At 42.7% G+C, this 22507-nt stretch overlaps 1 protein-coding gene across 1 annotated transcript in view; it reads left to right on the top strand.

Annotated features, from left to right (window-relative positions):
- Positions 1–866: 866 nt before the first annotated feature.
- The window catches only part of LOC109890292 (V-set and transmembrane domain-containing protein 2-like protein), a 59913-nt gene continuing 38272 nt past the window's right edge, over positions 867–22507 (top strand). The window contains exon 1 of the mRNA XM_020482273.2: positions 867–1225. Coding sequence (XP_020337862.1) covers positions 1108–1225 — 118 coding nt within the window. The 5' untranslated portion in view covers positions 867–1107. The remainder of the gene's footprint in view (positions 1226–22507) is intronic.

Genomic DNA, 22507 nt, shown 5'->3' with positions numbered 1-22507 from the left:
ACCCTTTGCACTCAGAATAGCATCAATTCGTGTCGGGCATGAACTCTATAAGGTGTCAAAAGTGTTCCACAGGGATACCGGCCCATGTTGACTCCAATGCTTCCCACAGTTGTGTCAAGTTGGCTGGATGTATTTTAGATGTTGGACCATTCTTGATACACACGAGAAACTGTTGAGCGTGAAAAACCCAGCAGCGTTGCAGTTCTTCATACAAACCAGCTAACATGTTCAAAGGCACTTAAATCTTTTGTCTTGCCCATTCACCCTCTGACTGACACATACACAATCCATGTTTCAGTTGTCTAAAGGCTTAAAAATCTTTCCTTTAACCCATCTCCTCCCCTTCATCTACACTGCATAGCTTTCACCTGGATTCAACTGGTCAGTCTGTCATGGAAAGAGCTGGTGTTCATAATGTTTTGTACACTCAGTGTATATCTTACCATCGTGGAACGATTTTCAAATGCTTTTGATTTCTCAATGATTTTGGCAGATTTGAAGATATGTTGTCGTGCTTCTTAAATAAAATGATGGATAAATAGATTGCTATATGCAATCTTATCTATACGCAATGTAGTATAGATCATAACGATCAACTGTAATTGCAAAATGCAATTGTAAACCTTGCCCATCTTGAGAGTTGCCTGTCTACTAAATTCAGAAAGACTTATAGACATGTAAGAATACAATACAGGAGATTTGACTATTGAACATATATTTTGTATAATGAGTATTCATAAAATGTGATGTAAAACAGCCTGATACCTAAATATAACTTGTCATAAAAGTTTAGAACAGTATCATTATTCTAGATCCCTCCGCCTAATTTACTTTCTCAGCAAGCCGCTGCACTTACCTCCATGCCTTTCTCCGTCCGCCTCAACTGGAGATGCTTGCTAGCGGAAGCACAGGGAACCAACAGTGCTTATACATTTGGGCAGGCTACTGTCAGTCTACACCTTGCGCAGTAAAAGCGCACTTTTTTGTCCGGGGGTTATTTTGCATTTCGGAGGGGACTGTCATCCAGGACGGATTGGATACAAATTAGTAAACGTGCTCTGCCTAATGTGAGATTTTCGTCCGCCACTTGAAACAAGAACAACAGCAATGGGATCATTTCGAGTGATAATAGGGATTTTACATTATATGGGACTCTATAGTCAACTTAACGCTGCTTCCAAACCGGCTGTGCCCGCAGAGGTGGACAATCATATATCTGGAAATGGTAGGTTTACTGTCGCGGTAATTATATATCCCATACATTATTCACGACTAGAGTGATTGGGCAGGGTTGACTGATGCCGAGATGATATCTGCGGCTATTGTTTCGAATACGAAGTTATGACAAGATCATTTTGTCCCTACAATAATGAATATCAGTAGAATATTAAATAAACACAGTTCATGAATGAAATACAAGATCAGCAATATTAACTTGTTTAAAAAAAATGAAATAGGCTTTTAAGATAACTTCCCTACACTGTTAAGCCTATCTCTGTGAACATTGCTTGGTTATTATTATAAAATGAATTATGTGTTCATTAATGCAATAATAATTTGTATGGCAAGTTTTAGTACTGAAAAGGTGAAAGAGTTGACATCAACCTGGTACAACTGTTACATGTATCCTACAGTACAATACAATTGTATGAACTCAATGGCCATTTTGTGAGGGGCATTTCAAGCTAGATCATATCTGACAATGCTTTACTTGGCTCAACTGTTTTGAGCAATTGCTGTTGGCTTTTGTAAATGGTATTACCAGTTGGGTAGCAGTGCATCTTGGGCCAATTTACTGACAGAACAATACAGGTAAGAGGAAAATCGATGTTCATGTCCCAAAGCTATGAATCAACCATGTCATTTTATGTTTGTTGGAGGATATACAGTACATTGATTGTCTAGAGACACTGGATGCCAACATTTACTTAGTTTGTCTGCTGTGAAATCGAGGATGGCAAGGGTGTACATTGGTGGCAGGAGAATATTTCTGGAAGGGAGTTGTAGATTTGTGGCAGGTGGTATGAAACCCAGATATGTTAGGTGGTTCAGAACCAGCTTGTTAGGTGGTTCAGACCCAGATATGGCAGGTGGTTTAGACCCAGATATGGCAGGTGGTTCAGACCCAGATATGGCAGGTGGTTTAGACCCAGATATGGCAGGTGGTTCAGACCCAGATATGGCAGGTGGTTCAGACCCAGATATGGCAGGTGGTTCAGACCCAGATATGGCAGGTGGTTCAGACCCAGATATGGCAGGTGGTTTAGACCCAGATATGGCAGGTGGTTCAGACCCAGATATGGCAGGTGGTTCAGACCCAGATATGGCAGGTGGTTCAGACCCAGATATGGCAGGTGGTTCAGACCCAGATATGGCAGGTGGTTCAGACCCAGATATGGCAGGTGTGAACGCACTTGGTATGATATGTTGAGGATTACTCTGTGACTTGCTTGGGAAGTTATATATATATATACAGTTGGAGTCGGAGGTTTACATACACTTAGGTTGGAGTCATTAAAACTTGTTTTTCAACCACTCCACACATTTCTTGTTAACAAACTATAGTTTTGGCAAGTCGGTTAGGACATCTACTTTGTGCATGACGCAAGTAATTTTTTTCCAACAACTGTTTACAGACTTATTATTCACTGTATCACAATTCCAGTGGGTCAGAAGTTTAGTGTGCCTTTAAACAGCTTGGAAAATTCCAGAAAATGATGTCATGGCTTCAGAAGCTTCTGATAGGCTAATTGACATAATTTGAGTCAATTGGAGGTGTACCTGTGGATGTATTTCAAGGCCTACCTTCAAACTCAGTGCCTCTTTGCTTGACATCATGGGAAAATCAAAAGAAATCAGCAAAGACCTCAGAAAAAAATGGTAGACCTCCACAAGTCTGGTTCATCATTGGGAGCAATTTCCAAATGCCTGAAGGTACCACATTCATCTGTACAAACAATAGTACGCAAGTATTAACACCATGGGACCACGTAGCCATCATACCACTCAGGAAGGAGACGTGTTCTGTCTAATAGAGACTAACCCAAGTTAAACCATTTAAAGGCAATGTTACCAAATACTAATTTGTGTATGTAAACTTCTGACGCACTGGGAATGTGATGAAAGAAATAAAAGCTGTAATAAATCCTTTTCTCTACTATTATTCTGACATTTCACATTCTTAAAATAAAGTGGTGATCCTAACTGACCTAAGACAGGGAATTTTTTACTAGGATTAAATGTCAGGAATTGTGAAAAACTGAGTTTAAATGTATTTGGCTAAGGTGTATGTAAACTTCCGACTTCAACTTTATATATGGAGTTATGGGCCATGTTTTTGTTTTTGAAATTTCTATCCCAATGTCACACAATCGGCCCCATTATTTATAGAAAGCAATAGTTTTAAATCTTTATAGATCAAGATTGATTTATAATGTTATTCTTTCAAAATGTTCATGGGCCACTACCCTGAAACCCTGAAGTTAGGTTAGAATAGAATAGTAATGGTTTTCTTCATCTGAAGGAGAGGTGGACCAAAGCGCAGCGTGGTGGTTATTCATAATCTTTAATTATTAAAGAAACTACACATGAGATAACCTAAAACAGTCCCATCTGGTGCAAACACAAAGACAGGAACAATCACCCACAAACACACAGTGACACCCAGGCTACCTAAGTATGATTCTCAATCAGAGACAACTAATGACACCTGCCTCTGATTGAGAACCAAAACCCCAAATCATAGAAAATCAAACATAGACTGCCCACCCAACTCACGCCCTGACCATACTAACTAAATACAAAACACAGGAAATAAAGGTCAGAACGTGACAAGAATAATATATTGTCCATCTAGGAGGGATATTTTCCCTAAGCATCACCTTCCATTAAAAGGATCACATACACATACATTGTCACATAACAAACATTTAATCCAGTCAGTCCATCACACTGCGTACTCTAAAAACATAGAGAGACACGTATACATTAAATCACAACTGACCGCTGCTCCTATTGCACTGTTAAAATAGAGAAAAAGTAGGTAAGAAACAAATGAATAAACAAATCTATATTATCAAGATTGATGGACTTTCCTGATCTGTTGATGTATTCCTCTATCAGCAGTATTACCAACATGCTTAAAAATACACTATATATACAAAAGTATGTGGACACGCCTTCAAATTTCACTCACAACCATTGCTGCAGACAGGTGTATAACATTTTGCACACAGCCATGCGATCTCCATAGACAAACATTGGTAGTTTGGCCTTAAGTTGAAGAGCTCAGTGACTTTCAACGTGGTACCGTCATGGGATGCCACCTTTCCAACAAGTAAGTTTGTCAAATTTCTGCCCTGCTCGAGTTTCCCTGGTCAACTGTAAGTGCTGTTATTGTGTCGTGGAAACGTCTAGGAGCAACACCGGCTCAGCCGCAAAGTGGTAGGCTACAGAAGCTAACAGAACGGGACTGCAGAGTGCTGAAGCTTGTAGCGCATCAATTCGTCTGTACTCGGTTGCAACACTCGCTACTGAATTACAAACTGCCTCTGGAAGCAACATCAAGAACTGTTCGTTGGAAGCTTCATGAAATGGGTTTCCATGGCCGAGTAGTGGCACATAACCCTAAGATCACCATGTGCAATGCCAAGTGTCGGTTGGAGTGGTGTAAAGCTTGCCATTGGACTCTGGAGCAGTGGAAACGCATTCTCTGGAGTGATGAGTCACTCATAACCATCTGGCAGTCCAATGGACAAATCCGGGTTTGGCGGATGCAAGGAGAACGCTACCTGAACCCATGCATAGTGCCAACTGTAAAGTTTGGTGTAGGAGGAATAATAGTCTGGGGCAGTTTGGGGAAGGCCCTTACACAAAACAAGGTCCATACAGAAATGGTTTGTCGAGATTGGTGTGGAAGATATTGACTGGCCTACACAGAGCCCTGACCTCAACCCCATCAAACACCTTTGGGATGAATTTGAACGCAGACTGCGAGCCAGGCCTTATCGCCCAACATCAGTGCCCAACCTCACTAATGCTCTTGTGGCTGAATGGTAGCAAGTCCCCGCAGCAATGTTCCAACATCTAGTGGAAAGCCTTCCCAGAAGAGTGGAGGCTGTTACATCAACAAAGGGGGGAACAACTCCATTTTAATGCCAATGATTTTGGAATGAGATGTTCAAGGAGCAGGTGTCTCTATACTTCTGTTCATGTAGTATAAAATGGAGTTCCGTAGAAGCTTACTAATTGGTATTTGTGGCACAGCATTTTTGCCATTTCCCTGTCACAAAGAGGTTTATCCAGGAGGTTGTCTCTATCTGCAGGCTGCTATAAGATTTAATTTGATTGTGTGCGATAAACACTTTATCATTGTGCATCCCCAGCTGGTCCCAGGAGCTCTCTCTCCTTAGCATGTTAGCTTTAGCCAAATCAATAAGAATGAGTGTGACGTATACTGGCGCTGGATGGATTGACTATCTTTGACGGGTAGAAAAATCAATTAGCACGCATCACTCCCTGAGGGAGTTAATTAAAATGGAGTTTAACTGTGATGTTCTCTCCACAGTCTACATCTTACCATCCACAAAAGAGAATGGCTCAGGGGGGGTTTTCATAAAAGGGCATAGCTATAACTCAGATTGTACTCAAATCAAATCAAATTTTATTGGTCTCATACTCATGGTTAGCACATGTTATTGTGAGCGTAGCGGAATAGTTGTGCTTCTAGTTCCGACAGTGCCGTAATATCTAACAGTAATCCAACAATTCAACAACAACTACCCAATACACACAAATCTAAGTAAAGGGATGGAATAAGAATATATGCATATGAATACATGGATGAGCGATGACCGAGCGACATAGGCAAGATGCAATAGATTGTATAAAATACAGTATATACATATGAGATGAGTAATGCAAGATATGTAAACATTATTAAAGTGACTAGTGATCCATTTATTAAAGTGGCCAATGATTTCAAGTCTGTATGTAGGCAGCAGCCTCTCTATGTTAGTGATGGCTGTTTAACAGTCTGATGGCCTTGAGATGGGAAGCTGGTTTTCAGTCTCTCTGTCCCAGCTTTGATGCACCTGTACAGACCTCGCCTTCTGGATGGTAGCAGGGTGAACAGGCAGTGGCTCGGGTGGTTATTTCCCTTGAAGATCTTTTTGTCATTCCTGTGACATTGAGTTCTGTAGGTGTCCTGGAGGGCAGGTAGTTTGCCCCCGGTGATGTGTTGTGCAGACCCCACCACCCTCTGGAGAGCCTTGCGGTTGTGGGCCGTGCAGTTGCCGTACCAGGCAGTGATACAGACTGACAGGACCCAATTGCACAGGGCAGTTAAGACCCAGGGCCTCAAGTTTAATGATGAGCTTGGAGGGTACTATGGTGTTGAATGCTGAGCTGTAGTCAATGAACAGCAATCTTACATAGGTATTCCTCTTGTCCAGATTGGATAGGGCAGTATGCAGTATGATGGCAATTGCATCGTCTGTGGACCTATTGGGGCGGTATTCAAATTGAAGTGGGTCTAGGGTGGCAGGTAAGGTGGAGGTGATATGATTCTTGACTAGTCTCTCAAAGCACTTCATAATGACAGAAGTGAGTGCTATGGAGCTATAGTCATTTAGTTCGATTACCTTTGCCTTCTTTGGTACAGGACCAATGGTGGCCATCTTGAAGCATGTGGGGACAACAGACTTGGATAAGGAGAGATGGAATATGTCCATAAACACACCAGCCAGCTTGTCTGCGCATGCTCTAAGGATGCGGTTAGGGATGCCGTCTGGGCCGACAGCCCTGCGAGGGTTAACACGTTTAAATGTCTTACTCACGTCGGCAACGGAGAAGGAGAGGCAGGGCCCACAGTCCACAGTCCTTAGCGTTGGTTGCGCTGTATTATCCTCAAAGCAGGCAAAGAAGGTGTTTAGTTTGTCTGGAAGCAAGACGTCGGTGTCTGTGATGTGGCTGGTTTTCTTTTTGTAGTCAGTGATTGCCTGTAGACCCTGCCACATACGTCTTCTGTCTGAGCCGTTGAATTGCGACTCCACTTTGTCCCTATACCAACATTTTGCATGTTTGATTGCCTTGCGAGGGAATAACTACACTGTTTGTATTCGGCCATATTCCCAGACCTCTTTTCATGATTAAATGCGGTGGCTGTCGCTTTCAGTTTTGCGTGAATGATGTTCTCCGTTTGGAGACCTGGAAAAATAGCCTTTTGTTTCCCTCCTGGGTGAGATTGTCTCTCTCAACAGAAAATAGAGCTGCATCCCTTTGGGGTTAAGTAAGCCCCATGGGAGGTTTTCTATCAGCCCATACACTGGTGGGTTGATATATTCCCCAGATGCTTGGGAGTTGTGCCTTCATGTAGATTACAGAAGCCCATGCAGTGTTCCAGAAAGCACTTGTTAGAATTGGCCCAGGTTCTGCCCCAGATAAGAACATTCGTCCGTGGCGCCGTTGCCCCTGCATGGTCCCCTGCTCAGCTCATGTACAGATATGTAGGTCGAACACCTGTGCAGCTAGGTGGAACATTGTCTGGCATTGGAAGGCAAGGTGAAGTGGTCAGGTCTAACAACACCTGGTTTCTTTGACACGTGTCTAGGTCTGCTTTAACCCTGTCAATCTCACAGGTTCAGGTCTCGGAAGGTTGTATAGAGACAAGCAAGGTAGAAAACAATATAGAGTGCGTCTCCATGTGTACCTGGAAGCAGTTTCCCCTATTTGCATTAAGCAGTGGCGCACCGCCGCTGCTAAATCGTGGCAGCCACTGCAAAAATGTAGACGTATAATGTAGAGGTATCTCAAAATACATCTGTAGGCCTATACAACCTGACCAGAGCGACTTACAACCTGACCAGAGCGACTTACAGTCGTGAGTCCATACATTTCCTTACTGGGCCCCCATGTGAATCAAACCCTGGAGTTGCAAGCGCCATGCTCTACCAACTGAGCCACACGGGACCACCATGGTTTCACCATGTAATCGGTATTTACACTAAATTCACAGTCTGGGCATACTGTATGAATTCATAATGCAGTTTTCTTTGGCATTAATTGAATATGACTCTGGCTGTGAGGGTGGGGCCAACAGATTGGACACTCCCACTGTCACAGCAGAGGGTGATGTCAGAGACCTGGTGGGTGAGTGGAGAGGAATGACAGGAAGTGAGAGCTTCACTTTGTATTTAAGACTGAACTTTAAAATAATTCTACACACAAATAGTTCTCTAAGACTATATGACTGTATGATATAGGTTTTCTCTTAGGAAAATGTGATGCCAGACATTTGACCAGCAGCATTTTAATTTACCGCACATTTGAGACGTTGCGTAACCTGATAAGGGCTTAGAATGACAGAAATCACATTTAGATTATGGTAATTCCTATTAACAGAACATGCAAGTCGAGGATGCAACAATGTGCGGTCCTTCTTGACGAAATCTGATGCGTACTTTGAACACTTTAGAATAAAATGTACTTTTCCTCAGCCAATAAGATGAGTATCAAACAGCAAAATAATTTGCCTATGTCAATCTACTATTCCCCATAGTAGAAAAGTTGACCTATTCTATTGGTCAGCTCCTCGAGAAAGAAATGGCCTATTCCTAACCGACTCTGGGACAACTATGGGACGATAGATCCCACATTCATACAACCATTAGGCCTAGGCTGCCAAAAAATAAGTTAAGAAGTAATGATTCTGATGCAACAGATCAGAACGTTTAGCTTAAAATGTTGATCAACTATTATTTCTTCACATTATATGTGCAGCAATGCGTACAAGGCAATAGGCTACGCGTGAATGTCCGTTCCCTAATGTAATTAGTGGGATACACCATTGTCAAAAGAGCACAGCACATACCAGCAGTTACATGTGACAGAGATTTAAATATCCATTATAACATTTTGAAAAGAGGGAGGGGAGATCTAATATGCAACAACTAGCATGGGTTGTTTATATTACTAGGATTGTGCCTTTGGCTACTGGACAATGAATTAACGTTTATATAAAATAATTAATTTGATACGATTTTGGCTAGACTTTGAAACGGCAAGCCTCATAATATTTAGTAAAACGTTCAGGTTTCAAACAATGAAGTAAATGTTTTCAAAATGCAGACTGCCTCCAGCTCATTGCAAAGTGTTGTGTGGCACAGTGATGAAGCCTGACTTCCATTGCCTAACCCTTTGCTGTTTGAGATGCTGTTGCAGAGGCCTTCGTACTGTCTGACAGACTTTTTTGCTCAACGGCTCTGTGTCTTTATGCTGGACACGAGAAAAATAAGATCCATAACGAATATCCTGTACACACTCACCAATTTAATTTCACTGAATTGTATTATACGTCCAAAAGCGGGCTATTACCGGCTAATGGAAACCCTGGTTTTATAGATGACTTTCTGTGGAGGAAATAGACTGTTTTTAGAACATGAATTAGAAGTTGTGAAATATTTACTATCGAAGTGTTAGTCTGACACCAGGAAGAAGTCTACGTCGCCAGTGTCACATTTTCTGATATTTAATCAAAATGTAGGAATTTGGAAATACAAAAACATACAGTACATTTCAATATGGTAGTTGGTCATCCAAGCAGTGGTGGAGAAAGTACCCAATTGTCATACTTGAGTAAAAGTAAAGATACCTTCATAGAAAATGACTCAAGTAAAAGGAAAAGTCACCCATAAAAATACTACTTGAGTAAAAGTCTAAAAGTATTTGGTTTTAAATATACGTAAGTATCAAAAGTGAAAGTATAAATCATTTCAAATTGCTTATAATAAGAAAATCAGATGTCACAATTTTCTTGTTCTTATTTATTTAAGGATAGCCAGGGGCACACTACAACACGCAGACATAATTTACAAGCGAAGAATTTGTGTTTAGTGAGTCCTCCAGATCAGAGGCAGTAAGGATGACAAGGGATGGTGTCTTGATAAGTGAGTAAACCACTTTTCTGTCCTGCTAAGTATGGAAAATATAATGAGTACTTTTGGGTTTCAGGGAAAATATATGGAGTAAAAAGTACATAATTTTTTGAGAAATGTAGTGAAGTAAAAGTAAAAGTGTTCAAAAATAAAAAAGTAAAAAAAGTAAAGTACAGATACCTAAAAAAAACTACTTTAGTAGTACTTTAAGTTATTTTTACTTCGGTACTTTACACCACTACATCCAAGTATTGTAGGACCAATACACATATTCTGAAATAGGCAGGTGCTTCTCTACCTTCTCTACCAATTGAATGTGGTGTAGCAACATTATGGTTCCTGAGGAGTTGTATGGGCTAGACATGGCAGTGGAATAATGGCGGGGAAAATCAAAAGAAATGCTCTGAGCCTTTGATCTGTTGAGAGGAGTCTTAGGCAAATCAAGATCACAGGCGGTATAACATTTTGAAGAATAGGTCCACATAACGTGACAGTTAGCAGGGAGCCTGGGGGATTGAGCTTTGTGCAAGGTCTTATCTATTCTCATTCACACCATGGCTATAGAAAGCTTCACCTTGAGGTTCAAAACTCAAGAGGTTCGCTGTGCAAAACTGGTGAATCTCTCGCTCAAATAGGGGTTTTGAAGACTCCATTATTCCAAATCCTTCACGTGCATCTAGTAAAGAGATAGTTGTATAAACTAAAGGAGTTCCATGAGATGGAATTCTTCATATTTGACTCTCTGATACCTGTGCATGATATTTACTGGAGGAACATGGGACTTGGCATCCATGTTGTGAATAAAGCCGGAATACCCTAATTTGAGTTCAACAACCATGTGAGCTTAGGCAATGGAAAGGATATAGAGACAGACATCACTTAGATGCTAAGTCCATTACTAGCAGTATAACCATTCTGCACTGCACAACCATTAAGCTCATCAAAAGGTGTGCCAGAAAAACCCTCTCAGGGGCAGAGTGTTGAGATGAAGTCCAACAGCGTTGTACCCCAGGGTCTTCTGATGGAGAAAAGTGATGTGGAGCTGCAGTTAGCTCCCAGCCACTCTTGTCAACACAGGCAGCTACATCTGTGCACGACACACGCACACGCGCAGCACACACATACACTGCAAGGAGGGAGGAAATAGCCTCTGAGCCACCTGTCCCCAAGGCTATGAAAAATTCACTCCCGAGGCCCGAGTATCGGCAACTACAGACAGACAGCTCCTCGGTTGATTACCGGCTCATTCTTATTTCATTATTTTACCTTCCAGCTTGAATGGAGGCTGAAGGTCTTGCAACAAGCCATTATTTCCCCAAGGAGGTTCTGCCAGCTCGACCCGACGGTGACCTTAAGCTGCCTTGGCATTTATTGGCTTCTCAGCGAATTCCCAGACTAGATTTTTATTTATCAGTATTATGACTTTTTCTCATATTTTGGTTATGAGTGTCCGACAGCAACTGTATTCCAGTGAAATCCCTCAACACATTAGAGAAGGGTGATATTGAGATTTTTCTACTATCCAAAGGTTTATTGACAATAACAAGTTGATAACATACTTTAGGGGAGTTTTTCTCTTGGTCTTTAACAACAACAAATACATTTAAATATATTATCTACTTGAAGTGTTTATAGACAATATAATGTACACTGTGAATACAAAACATGAGGAACACCTGCTCTTTCCATGACATAGACTGACCAGGTGAATCCAGGTGAAAGCTATGATCCCTTACTGATGTCATCTGTTAACAATTCAATCAGTATAGATGAAGGGGAGGAGACTGGTTAAAGAAGGATTTTTAAGCCTTGAGACATTGAGACATGGATTGTGTACGTGTGCCATTCAGAGGGTGATTGAGCAAGACATAATATTTAAGTGCTTTTCACATTCAACAGTTTCCCGTGTTAATCAAGAATAGTCCACCACCCAAAGGACATCCAGCCAAGTTCACACAACTGTGGGAAGTATTGGAGTCAATATAGGCCAACATCCCTGTGGAACGCTGCCGACACCTTGTACAGTCCATGCCCCGATGAATTTTGGCTGTTCTGAGGACAAAATGGTGTGCAACTCAATATTATAAAGGTGTTCCTAATGTTTTGTAAGCTCAGTGTATGTTAATTTTACCTCACAATATTACACTACACTACACTGAATATGATTAATTACCCATCTACAAGAAGCAACAGCTTGTTACAGCAACTATTCCCTTCTGACTACCGTAACTCATGAATCACTTTAATGCACATTTTTCATTTCCAAAGGGTGCTACTCAAGGGATATATGCATTCGCCTGGGTGCAGGGTTACGTAGGGTTTCTTTGTGCTGGAAAACTGGGATAGACACTGAGTGTACAAAACATTAGGAACACCTGCTTTTTCCATTTAATGGACTGATCAGGTGAATCCAGGTGAAAGCTATGATCCCTTATCGATGTCACATGTTAAATCCACTTCAATCAGTGAAGATGAAGGGGAGGACACGGCTTAAAGAAGGATTTTTAAGCCTTGAGAAAATTGAAATATGGATTGTGTATGTGTGCCATTCAGAGAGTGAATGGGCAAGACAATATATTGAAGTGCCTTTGAACGGGGTAATGGTAATAGGTGCCAGGCACACCAGTGTGTCAAGAACTGCAACGCGGCTGGGTTTTTCATGCTCAACAGTTTCCTGTGTGTATCATGAATGATCCACCACCCAAATGGGCCTGCATCCCTGTGCAACGTTTTCGACACCTTGTAGGGTTCATCCCCTGACGAATTGAGGTTGTTCTGAGGGCAAAGGAGGGTGCAACTTAATTTTAGGAAGGTGTTCTGAATGTTTTGTACACTCAGTGTATATCTCTTTTCTTATAGCTTCATGTATCTATTTTCTGTCTCTCACCCTCTGGATGTGACACAAAGCGATGATTCAAGACCCTTTGATTTTACAGTCTTTCACCTCAGGTTGGTACATTTCAATATCATTTTTTTTTCACTTAATGGCGAGATTGATTCCCCCACTGTTTCCAGGCACTGCTCTTACATCAAATACTTTACGCCGTGTATCACTCACAGCCTCTCAGTGTATTTAAGTGTGGAATGATGGTGCTCCTAAATCCCTCTCTGCAGGTATAAGACTGATGAATATGTAATAATAAGTCATGACTTATTACAGAGGTCAAATCAAATCAAATCAAATCACATTTATTTGTCACATACACATGGTTAGCAGATGTTAATGCGAGTGTAGCGAAATGCTTGTGCTTCTAGTTCCGACAATGCAGTAATAACGAACAAGTAATCTAACTAACAATTCCCAAAAAAACTACTGTCTTATACGCAGTGTAAGGGGATAAAGAATATGTACATAAGGATATATGAATGAGTGAGTGATGGTACAGAGCAGCATAGGCAAGATACAGTAGATGATATCGAGTACAGTATATACATATGAGATGAGTATGTAAACCAAGTGGCATAGTTAAAGTGGCTAGTGATACATGTATTACATAAGGATGCAGTCGATGATATAGAGTACAGTATCTACGTATGCATATGAGATGAATAATGTAGGGTAAGTAACATTATATAACAATGATCCAGGGTCTTTCCACCCCTGGTTGCGCAATCGATATGCTGATAAAATTTAGGGAGTCTTGTTTTCAGATTAGCCTTGTTAAAATCCCCAGCTACAATGAATGCAGCTGAATGCAGCTACAATGAATGCAGCCTCAGGTAGTTAGCATAATATGGTAACTACCTCTGTAATAAGTCATTACTTATTATGTCATATTACTACAGGATCTGCATGCAAATTAAGCTTCAGCGATTCTTCAAGTTTCTAAAACGACTGTTTAAAAGTGCTTTTTTCCATGATATGGCAGTTCAGTTATAAAGTTGCAAGCACAGTAACTACACACAAAGGCGAAGAGATTGGAACGGCCCAGTGACTCAGTCCCTACACTCTATTGGCTGCGGAGGACTATTTAGGCCTTTAGACAGAAAGCAAGTGTGAGAAAGGAAGCAGAACAGGGGGTGAATGGATAGAGAGAATGAGTGGACAACACGGTGCTAACCCCCCCCCCCCCCCCCCCCCCCCAACCCCACTGTTGTCTGTCTTTAGCCTAATTAGGCATCTGATTCTCAGTTCCAGACTCCCACTCGACCAAACAACACGCACACACAAACACACACTCTCTCTTTGCTGTGGTGAGACACTTATTAGCCATGGGCTTTTGCCCATGCTAATTAGACTCCTGTGATTCGGCCTAACTCATTCAATTCCCTTTGGAGAGTCTGACAGAGAAAGAGAGAGAGACAAGAAAGAAAGAGAATGAAAGAAAAAAAGATTGACAGATCACTATCTGGATTTATCCATCTCATTTCATGCTGGACTCACTGGGAGGAAGCGAATATGTGGAGTAGGGTCTCTTGAGATTGCACTATATATATATGAATTTGTTTATATATTTATTTACCTACGGCACTTTCCATTCTATTTCATTATTTCTCCCCTTTTCATTTTTAATGAGGCTTCAGTCGACAGTAGCCAGCAGTCTCTGTGTGACACAACCACATTTCTATCATAGCACTCCAAGCAATACAGTGAACAACTACATGTGTGCGTAGGGCGTTTAAAAATGCATGTGCTGCATCTTCAAACGAGCATCGTCTGCCATTGCCGGGGGAGGATTATGACACCACTGCCTTTATTAGTTTCATGCTCGGATCTGCACCATCTATCAAATTTAAAGTTGTTGGCTAGCAAGGCTGAGTATCGCAATTTTCAAGTTAACTGAAAAAGAATGGGTCAAGTTAGACAATGCTCTCCCTCCTTGGATTATTTTTCTGGTGGTTCAAAATACCATAAAGGTGGTGTTTTTTTAAATCTCAAATTCATGAGTGCAGACTTTCCTTCAACAGTATTGAAATTCAAATGTTTCCGCTTGTTTTCTGTGCTCGTTCTCAGCGGCGAGTTGCCATTGAAGCAGACTGGATGTATGAGCCATGTTGTTTTAACGTCCAGCTAAGTTTAGCGGATTGATTTTCCCACCATACTAATTTGATTTAAGTCATGAACATGTCAGATATTTGCTGAGCAGGCCTGTCAGAACCTAATATTGGCACAAAGCACCTTGGGATATAGCCTGTTTGTCAACAAGTCATGTTTCATAGGCAGCTGGAAGAGAAGCCTGCATACTGAGCTGCAAGGCAATTTGACAACTGTCAGGTCGATAAGGCAGGGAGACTGGGAGAGAGAAAGAGGCAGAGCTCCTTGTCCGAGCATGATTTGCTAGTGGTGATGATTTGGGCATGTTTTGTAGATAGAGTGTGTGTGCTCAGCATGAAGAAGTGTTGATGTGGGTGGGTGGGTGAGTGGGTGTGTTTGTGTGGGTGTGTGGGTGGGTGGGTGGGTGGGTGGGTGGGTGGGTGGGTGGGTGAGTGAGTGAGTGTTAAGGTGTGTGTGAGTGAGTGAGTTTGTGGGTATACAGTGCATTCGGAAAGTATTCAGAGCCCTTGACTTTTTCCACATTTTGTTACGTCACAGCCTTATTCTACAATGCATTCAATTATTTTTCCCCTCATCAATCTACACACTACTCCATAATGTCAAAGCAAATAACGTTTTTTTTTCTTCATTTTAGCAAATTCATAAAAAAAATTATGACACTCGAAATTGAGCTCATGCTTCCATTGATCATCCTTGAGATGTTTCTTCAACTTGATTGGTGTCCACCTGTGGTAAATTAAATTGATTGGACATGATTTAGAAAGGCACACACCTGTCTATATAAGGTCCCACAGTTGACAGTGCATGTCAGAGGAAAAACCAAGCCACGAGGTCAAAGGAATTATCTGTAGAGCGCTGAGACAGGATTGTGTCGAGGCACAGATCTGGGGAAGGATACCAAAACATTTCTGTAGACTTGAAGCTCATTCTTAAATGGAAGAATTTTGGAACCATCAAGACTCATCCTAGAGCTGGCCACCCGGCCAAACTGAGCAATCGGGGGGAGAAGGGTGCAGCACTTGGGGCTCCCGAGTGGCACAGCACTTCATCTCAGTGCTAGAGGCGTCACTACAGACCCTGGTTCAATTCCAGGCTGTATCACAACCTACCATGATTGGGTCCCAAGGACGGCCCACAATTGACCCAACGGCTTCCGGGTTTGGCTGGCGTAGCCGTCGTTGTAAATAAGAATTTGTTCTTAACTTACTTACTACACCAATCAGGCCTTTATGGTAGATTGACCAGACAGAAGCCACTTCTCAACAAAAGGCTCATTACAGACTCATTGGAGTTTGCCAAAAGGCACCTAAAGGACTCTCAGACCATGAGAAGCAAGATTCTCTGGTCTGATGAAACCGATTGAACTCTTTGGCCTGAGTGCCAAGTGTCACGTCTGGAGAAAACCTGGCACTATCCCTACGGTGAAGCATGGAGGTGGCAGCATAATGCTGTGGGGATGTTTTTCAGCGGCAGGGACTGGGAGACTAGTCAGGATAGAGGGAAAGATGAACGGAGCTAAGTACAGAGAGATCCTTGATGAAAACCTGCTCCAGAGCTCTCAGGACCTCAGACTGGGGCGAAGGTTCACCTTCCAATAGGACAACAACCCTAAGCACACAGCCAAGACAATGCAGAAGTGGCGTCTCTGAATGTCCTTGAGTGTCCCAGCCAGAGCCCAGACTTGAACCCGATTGAACAACTCTGGAGAGATCTGAAAATAACTGTGCAGCGACACTCCCCATCCAGCCTGACAGAGCTTGAGAGGATCTGCAGAGAAGAATGGGAGTAACTCCCCACATACAGGTGTGCCAAGCTTGTAGCGTCATACCCAAGAAGAAGGGTGTAATCGCTGCCAACGGTGCTTCAACTAAGTACTGAGTAAATGGTCTGATTACTTATGTAAATGCCATCTTTATTTGTTTTATATACATTTGCGAAAATGACTATAAACCTGTTATTATTTTTTTTTTTTTTACCTTTATTTAACTAGGCAAGAACAAATTCTTATTTTCAATGACGGCCTAGGAACACTGGGTTAACTGCCTGTTCAGGGGCAGAACAACAGATTTGTACCTTGTCAGCTCGGGGATTAGAACTTGCAACCTTTCGGTTACTAGTCCATCGCTCTAACCACTAGGCAACCTGCTGGTTACTAGTCCAACGCTCTAACCACTAGGCAACCTGCTGGTTACTAGTCCAACGCTCTAACCACTAGGCTACCTGCTGGTTACTAGTCCAACGCTCTAACCACTAGGCTACCTGCTGGTTACTAGTCCAACGCTCTAACCACTAGGCAACCTGCTGGTTACTAGTCCAACGCTCTAACCACTAGGCTACCTGCTGGTTACTAGTCCAACGCTCTAACCACTAGGCAACCTGCTGGTTACTAGTCCAACGCTCTAACCACTAGGCTACCTGCTGGTTACTAGTCCAACGCTCTAACCACTAGGCTACCTGCTGGTTACTAGTCCAACGCTCTAACCACTAGGCTACCTGCTGGTTACTAGTCCAACGCTCTAACCACTAGGCTACCTGCTGGTTACTAGTCCAACGCTCTAACCACTAGGCAACCTGCTGGTTACTAGTCCAACGCTCTAACCACTAGGCTACCTGCTGGTTACTAGTCCAACGCTCTAACCACTAGGCAACCTGCTGGTTACTAGTCCAACGCTCTAACCACTAGGCTACCTGCTGGTTACTAGTCCAACGCTCTAACCACTAGGCAACCTGCTGGTTACTAGTCCATCGCTCTAACCACTAGGCAACCTGCTGGTTACTAGTCCAACGCTCTAACCACTAGGCTACCTGCTGGTTACTAGTCCAACGCTCTAACCACTAGGCTACCTGCTGGTTACTAGTCCAACGCTCTAACCACTAGGCTACCTGCTGGTTACTAGTCCAACGCTCTAACCACTAGGCTACCTGCTGGTTACTAGTCCAACGCTCTAACCACTAGGCTACCTGCTGGTTACTAGTCCAACGCTCTAACCACTAGGCTACCTGCTGGTTACTAGTCCAACGCTCTAACCACTAGGCTACCTGCTGGTTACTAGTCCAACGCTCTAACCACTAGGCTACCTGCTGGTTACTAGTCCAACGCTCTAACCACTAGGCTACCTGCTGGTTACTAGTCCAACGCTCTAACCACTAGGCTACCTGCTGGTTACTAGTCCAACGCTCTAACCACTAGGCTACCTGCTGGTTACTAGTCCAACGCTCTAACCACTAGGCTAGCCTGCCGTTTCTGCTTTTTCCCTATGGGGTATTGTGTGTTGAGAGATGAGGGGGAAAACGATTTCATCCATTTTAGAATAAGGCTGTAACGTAACAACATGTGGAAAAAGTCAAGGGGTCTGAATACTTTCTGAATGCACTGTATGTATTTCTGTGTGGGTGTGTAGGCAGTGCTATTTTGATTGAAAAATATTAGGTTAGTTATTAGCTACAATCAAGAGCCTTACACCATAATCAAACAATAATAACATGTGGTCATCCCATCCAAGTACTAACCAGTCCCAACCCTGCTTATTTTTTTAGATTGGACCCACCTACATGGTGTTTTACATTGCTATGAAATACAATAACCATATTGATCACGACAAAACCAATAATGACCAGAAGAGCTTATTTCAAAACAGGGCTTAAAGCACATGTAACTCCTTCCTAACTTCCTCTGCTCTGACCCCACACAGTAGCAGTGTTAGTTAAAGCACATGTAACTCCTTCCTAACTTCCTCTGCTCTGACCCCACACAGTAGCAGTGTTAGTTAAAGCACGTGTAACTCCTTCCTAACTTCCTCTGCTCTGACCCCACACAGTAGCAGTGTTAGTTAAAGCACGTGTAACTCCTTCCTAACTTCCTCTGCTCTGACCCCACACAGTAGCAGTGTTAGTTAAAGCACATGTAACTCCTTCCTAACTTCCTCTGCTCTGACCCCACACAGTAGCAGTGTTAGTTAAAGCACATGTAACTCCTTCCTAACTTCCTCTGCTCTGACCCCACACAGTAGCAGTGTTAGTTAAAGCACATGTAACTCCTTCCTAACTTCCTCTGCTCTGACCCCACACAGTAGCAGTGTTAGTTAAAGCACATGTAACTCCTTCCTAACTTCCTCTGCTCTGACCCCACACAGTAGCAGTGTTAGTTAAAGCACATGTAACTCCTTCCTAACTTCCTCTGCTCTGACCCCACACAGTAGCAGTGTTAGTTAAAGCACATGTAACTCCTTCCTAACTTCCTCTGCTCTGACCCCACACAGTAGCAGTGTTAGTTAAAGCACGTGTAACTCCTTCCTAACTTCCTCTGCTCTGACCCCACACAGTAGCAGTGTTATTTAAAGCACATGTAACTCCTTCCTAACTTCCTCTGCTCTGACCCCACACAGTAGCAGTGTTAGTTAAAGCACATGTAACTCCTTCCTAACTTCCTCTGCTCTGACCCCACACAGTAGCAGTGTTAGTTAAAGCACGTGTAACTCCTTCCTAACTTCCTCTGCTCTGACCCCACACAGTAGCAGTGTTAGTTAAAGCCACCTAGCTCCCATTAGTAGGAATGAGTGGATTGTGGCAGGCTAATGCTAATTAATCTAACACCAGATCTGGCCTCATGGTTAGCGTTAGCCTCTGGCAAATATCTGATCTCTGATCAGTTGAAGACAGCACTAATAACCCCTACCACTTTTCTCAGTCAGCCTTCGTGGCCAGTATTATAAACTCACTAATAGCCTCTACCACTTATCTCAGTCTGCCTTAGTAGCCAGCAAATTGAACTCACTAATAGCCTCTACCACTTATCTCAGTCAGACTTAGTGGCCAGTATTATAAACTCACTAATAGCCTCTACCACTTATCTCAGTCAGCCTTAGTGGCCAGTATTATAAACTCGCTAATAGCCTCTACCACTTATCTCAGTCAGCCATTAGTAGGAATGAGTGGATTGTGGCAGGCTAATGCTAATTAATCTAACACCAGAGCACCTATAGTATCTGGCCTCATGGTTAGCGTTAGCCTTCTCAGTCAGCCTTAGTGGCCAATATATTGAACTCTTTCCTGCACAATAGTAAAGAAACAAGGACCAGGTTTGGGAAACCCTGCTGTAGGACAAAACAATGACAAAAAAAGTGTTTATAGATACATGCATGGGTCATGCATTAATAGCAAAGTGTTTGGCATCATCTGTTGCTATTGGGTAGTGTTTGTACTTACTGTACAGTCATGGCCAAAAGCTTTGAGAATGACACAAATATAAATTTTCACAAAGTCTGCTGCCTCAGTTTGTATGATGGCAATTTGCACATACTCCAGAATGTTATGAAGAGTGATCAGATGAATTGCAATTAATTGCAAAGTCCCTCTTTGCCATGCAAATGACCTAAATCCCCCCCAAAACATTTCCACTGCATTTCAGCCCCGCAACAAAAGGAGTAGCTGACATTATGTCAGTGATTCACTCGTTAACACAGGTGTGAGTGTTGACGAGGACAAGGCTGGAGATCACTCTGTCATGCTGATTGAGTTTGAATAACAGACTGGAAGCTTCAAAAGGAGGGTGGTGCTTGAAATCATTGTTCTTCCTCTGTCAACAGTGATTACCTGAAAGGAAACACTTGCCATCATCATTGCTTTGCACAAAAATGGCTTCACATGCAAGGATATTGCTGCCAGTAAGATTGCACCTAAATCAACCATTTATAGGATCATCCAGGACTTCAAGGAGAGCGGTTCAATTGTTGTGAAGAAGGCTTCAGGGCGCCCAAGAAAGTCTAGCAAGCGCCAGAACCGTCTCCTAAAGTTGATTCAGCTGCGGGATCAGGGCACCACCAGTACAGAGCTTGCTCAGGAATGGCAGCAGGCAGGTGCATCTGCACGCACTGTGAGGCAAAGACTTTTGGAGGATGGCCTGGTGTCAAGAAGGGCAGCAAAGAAGCCACTTCTCTCCAGGAAAAACATCAGGGACAAAGTAATATTCTGCCATCCAGGACCTCTACACCAGGCGGTGTCAGAGGAAGGCCCTAAAAATTGTCAAAGACCCCAGCCACCCCAGTCATAGACTGTTCTCTCTACTACCGCATGAAAAGCGGTACCGGAGTGCCAAGTCTAGGACAAGAAGGCATCTCAACAGTTTTTACCCCCAAGCCATAAGACTCCTAAACAGGTAACCAAATGGTTACCCGGACTATTTGCATTGTGTCCCCCCCCCAACCCCTCATTTTACACTGCTGCTACTCTGTTAATCATATATGCATAGTCATTTTAACTATACATTCATGTACATACTACCTCAATTGGCCTGGCCAACCAGTGCTCCCGCACATTGGCTAACCGGGCTATCTATCTGCATTGTGTCCTGCCACCCACCACCCCTCTTTTATGCTACTGCTACTCTCTGTTCATCATATATAGTCACTTTAAACATATCTACATGTACATACTACCTCAATCAGCCTGACTAACCGGTGTCTATATAGCCTTGCTACTCTTATTTTCAAATGTCTTTTTACTGTTTATTTCTTTACTTAACACACACACACATACCTTCCTTTTTTTCACGCATACCTTTTTTATTGGTTAGAGCCTGTAAGTAAACTTTGATTTGATTTGGATTGGACTGCTGAGGACTGGGGTAAAGTCATTTTCTCTGATGAATCTCTTCGATTATAATCACAGCCGTATATATTCCCCCCCAAGCAGACACATCGATGGCTCTGAACGAACTTTATTTGACTCTTTGCAAACTGGAATCTATACATCCTGAGGCTGCATTCATTGTAGCTGGGGATTTTAACAAGGCTAATCTGAAAACAAGACTCCCTAAATTGTATCAGCATATCGATTGCGCAACTAGGGCTGAAAAAACCTTGGATCATTGTTACTCTAACTTCCGCGACGCATATAAGGCCCTGCCCCGCCCTCCTTTCGGAAAAGCTGACCACGACTCCATTTTGCTGATCCCTGCCTACAGACAGAAACTAAAACAAGAAGCTCCCATGCTGAGGTCTGTCCAATGCTGGTCCGACCAAGCTGATTCCACACTCCAAGACTGCTTCCATCACGTGGACTGGGATATGTTTCGTATTGCGTCAGATAACAACATTGACGAATACGCTGATTCGGTGTGCGAGTTCATTAGAACGTGCGTTGAAGATGTCGTTCCCATAGCAACGATTAAAACATTCCCTAACCAGAAACCGTGGATTGATGGCAGCATTCGCATGAAACTGAAAGCGCGAACCACTGCTTTTAATCAGGGCAAGGTGACTGGTAACATGACCGAATACAAACAGTGCAGCTATTCCCTCCGCAAGGCTATCAAACAAGCTAAGCGTCAGTATAGAGACAAAGTAGAATCTCAATTCAACGGCTCAGACGCAAGAGGTATGTGGCAGGGTCTACAGTCAATCACGGACTACAAGAAGAAAACCAGCCCAGTCACGGACCAGGATGTCTTGCTCCCAGGCAGACTAAATAACTTTTTTGTCCGCTTTGAGGACAATACAGTGCCACTGACACGGCCTGCAACGAAAACATGCGGACTCTCCTTCACTGCAGCCGAGGTGAGTAAAACATTAAAACGTGTTAA

This window comes from Oncorhynchus kisutch, linkage group LG5, assembly GCF_002021735.2.
Source record: "Oncorhynchus kisutch isolate 150728-3 linkage group LG5, Okis_V2, whole genome shotgun sequence".
Taxonomy (NCBI): Eukaryota; Metazoa; Chordata; class Actinopteri; order Salmoniformes; family Salmonidae; genus Oncorhynchus; species Oncorhynchus kisutch.
Note: the sequence above shows the minus strand (reverse complement) of the source record. Positions and strands in the feature narration are given on the sequence as shown.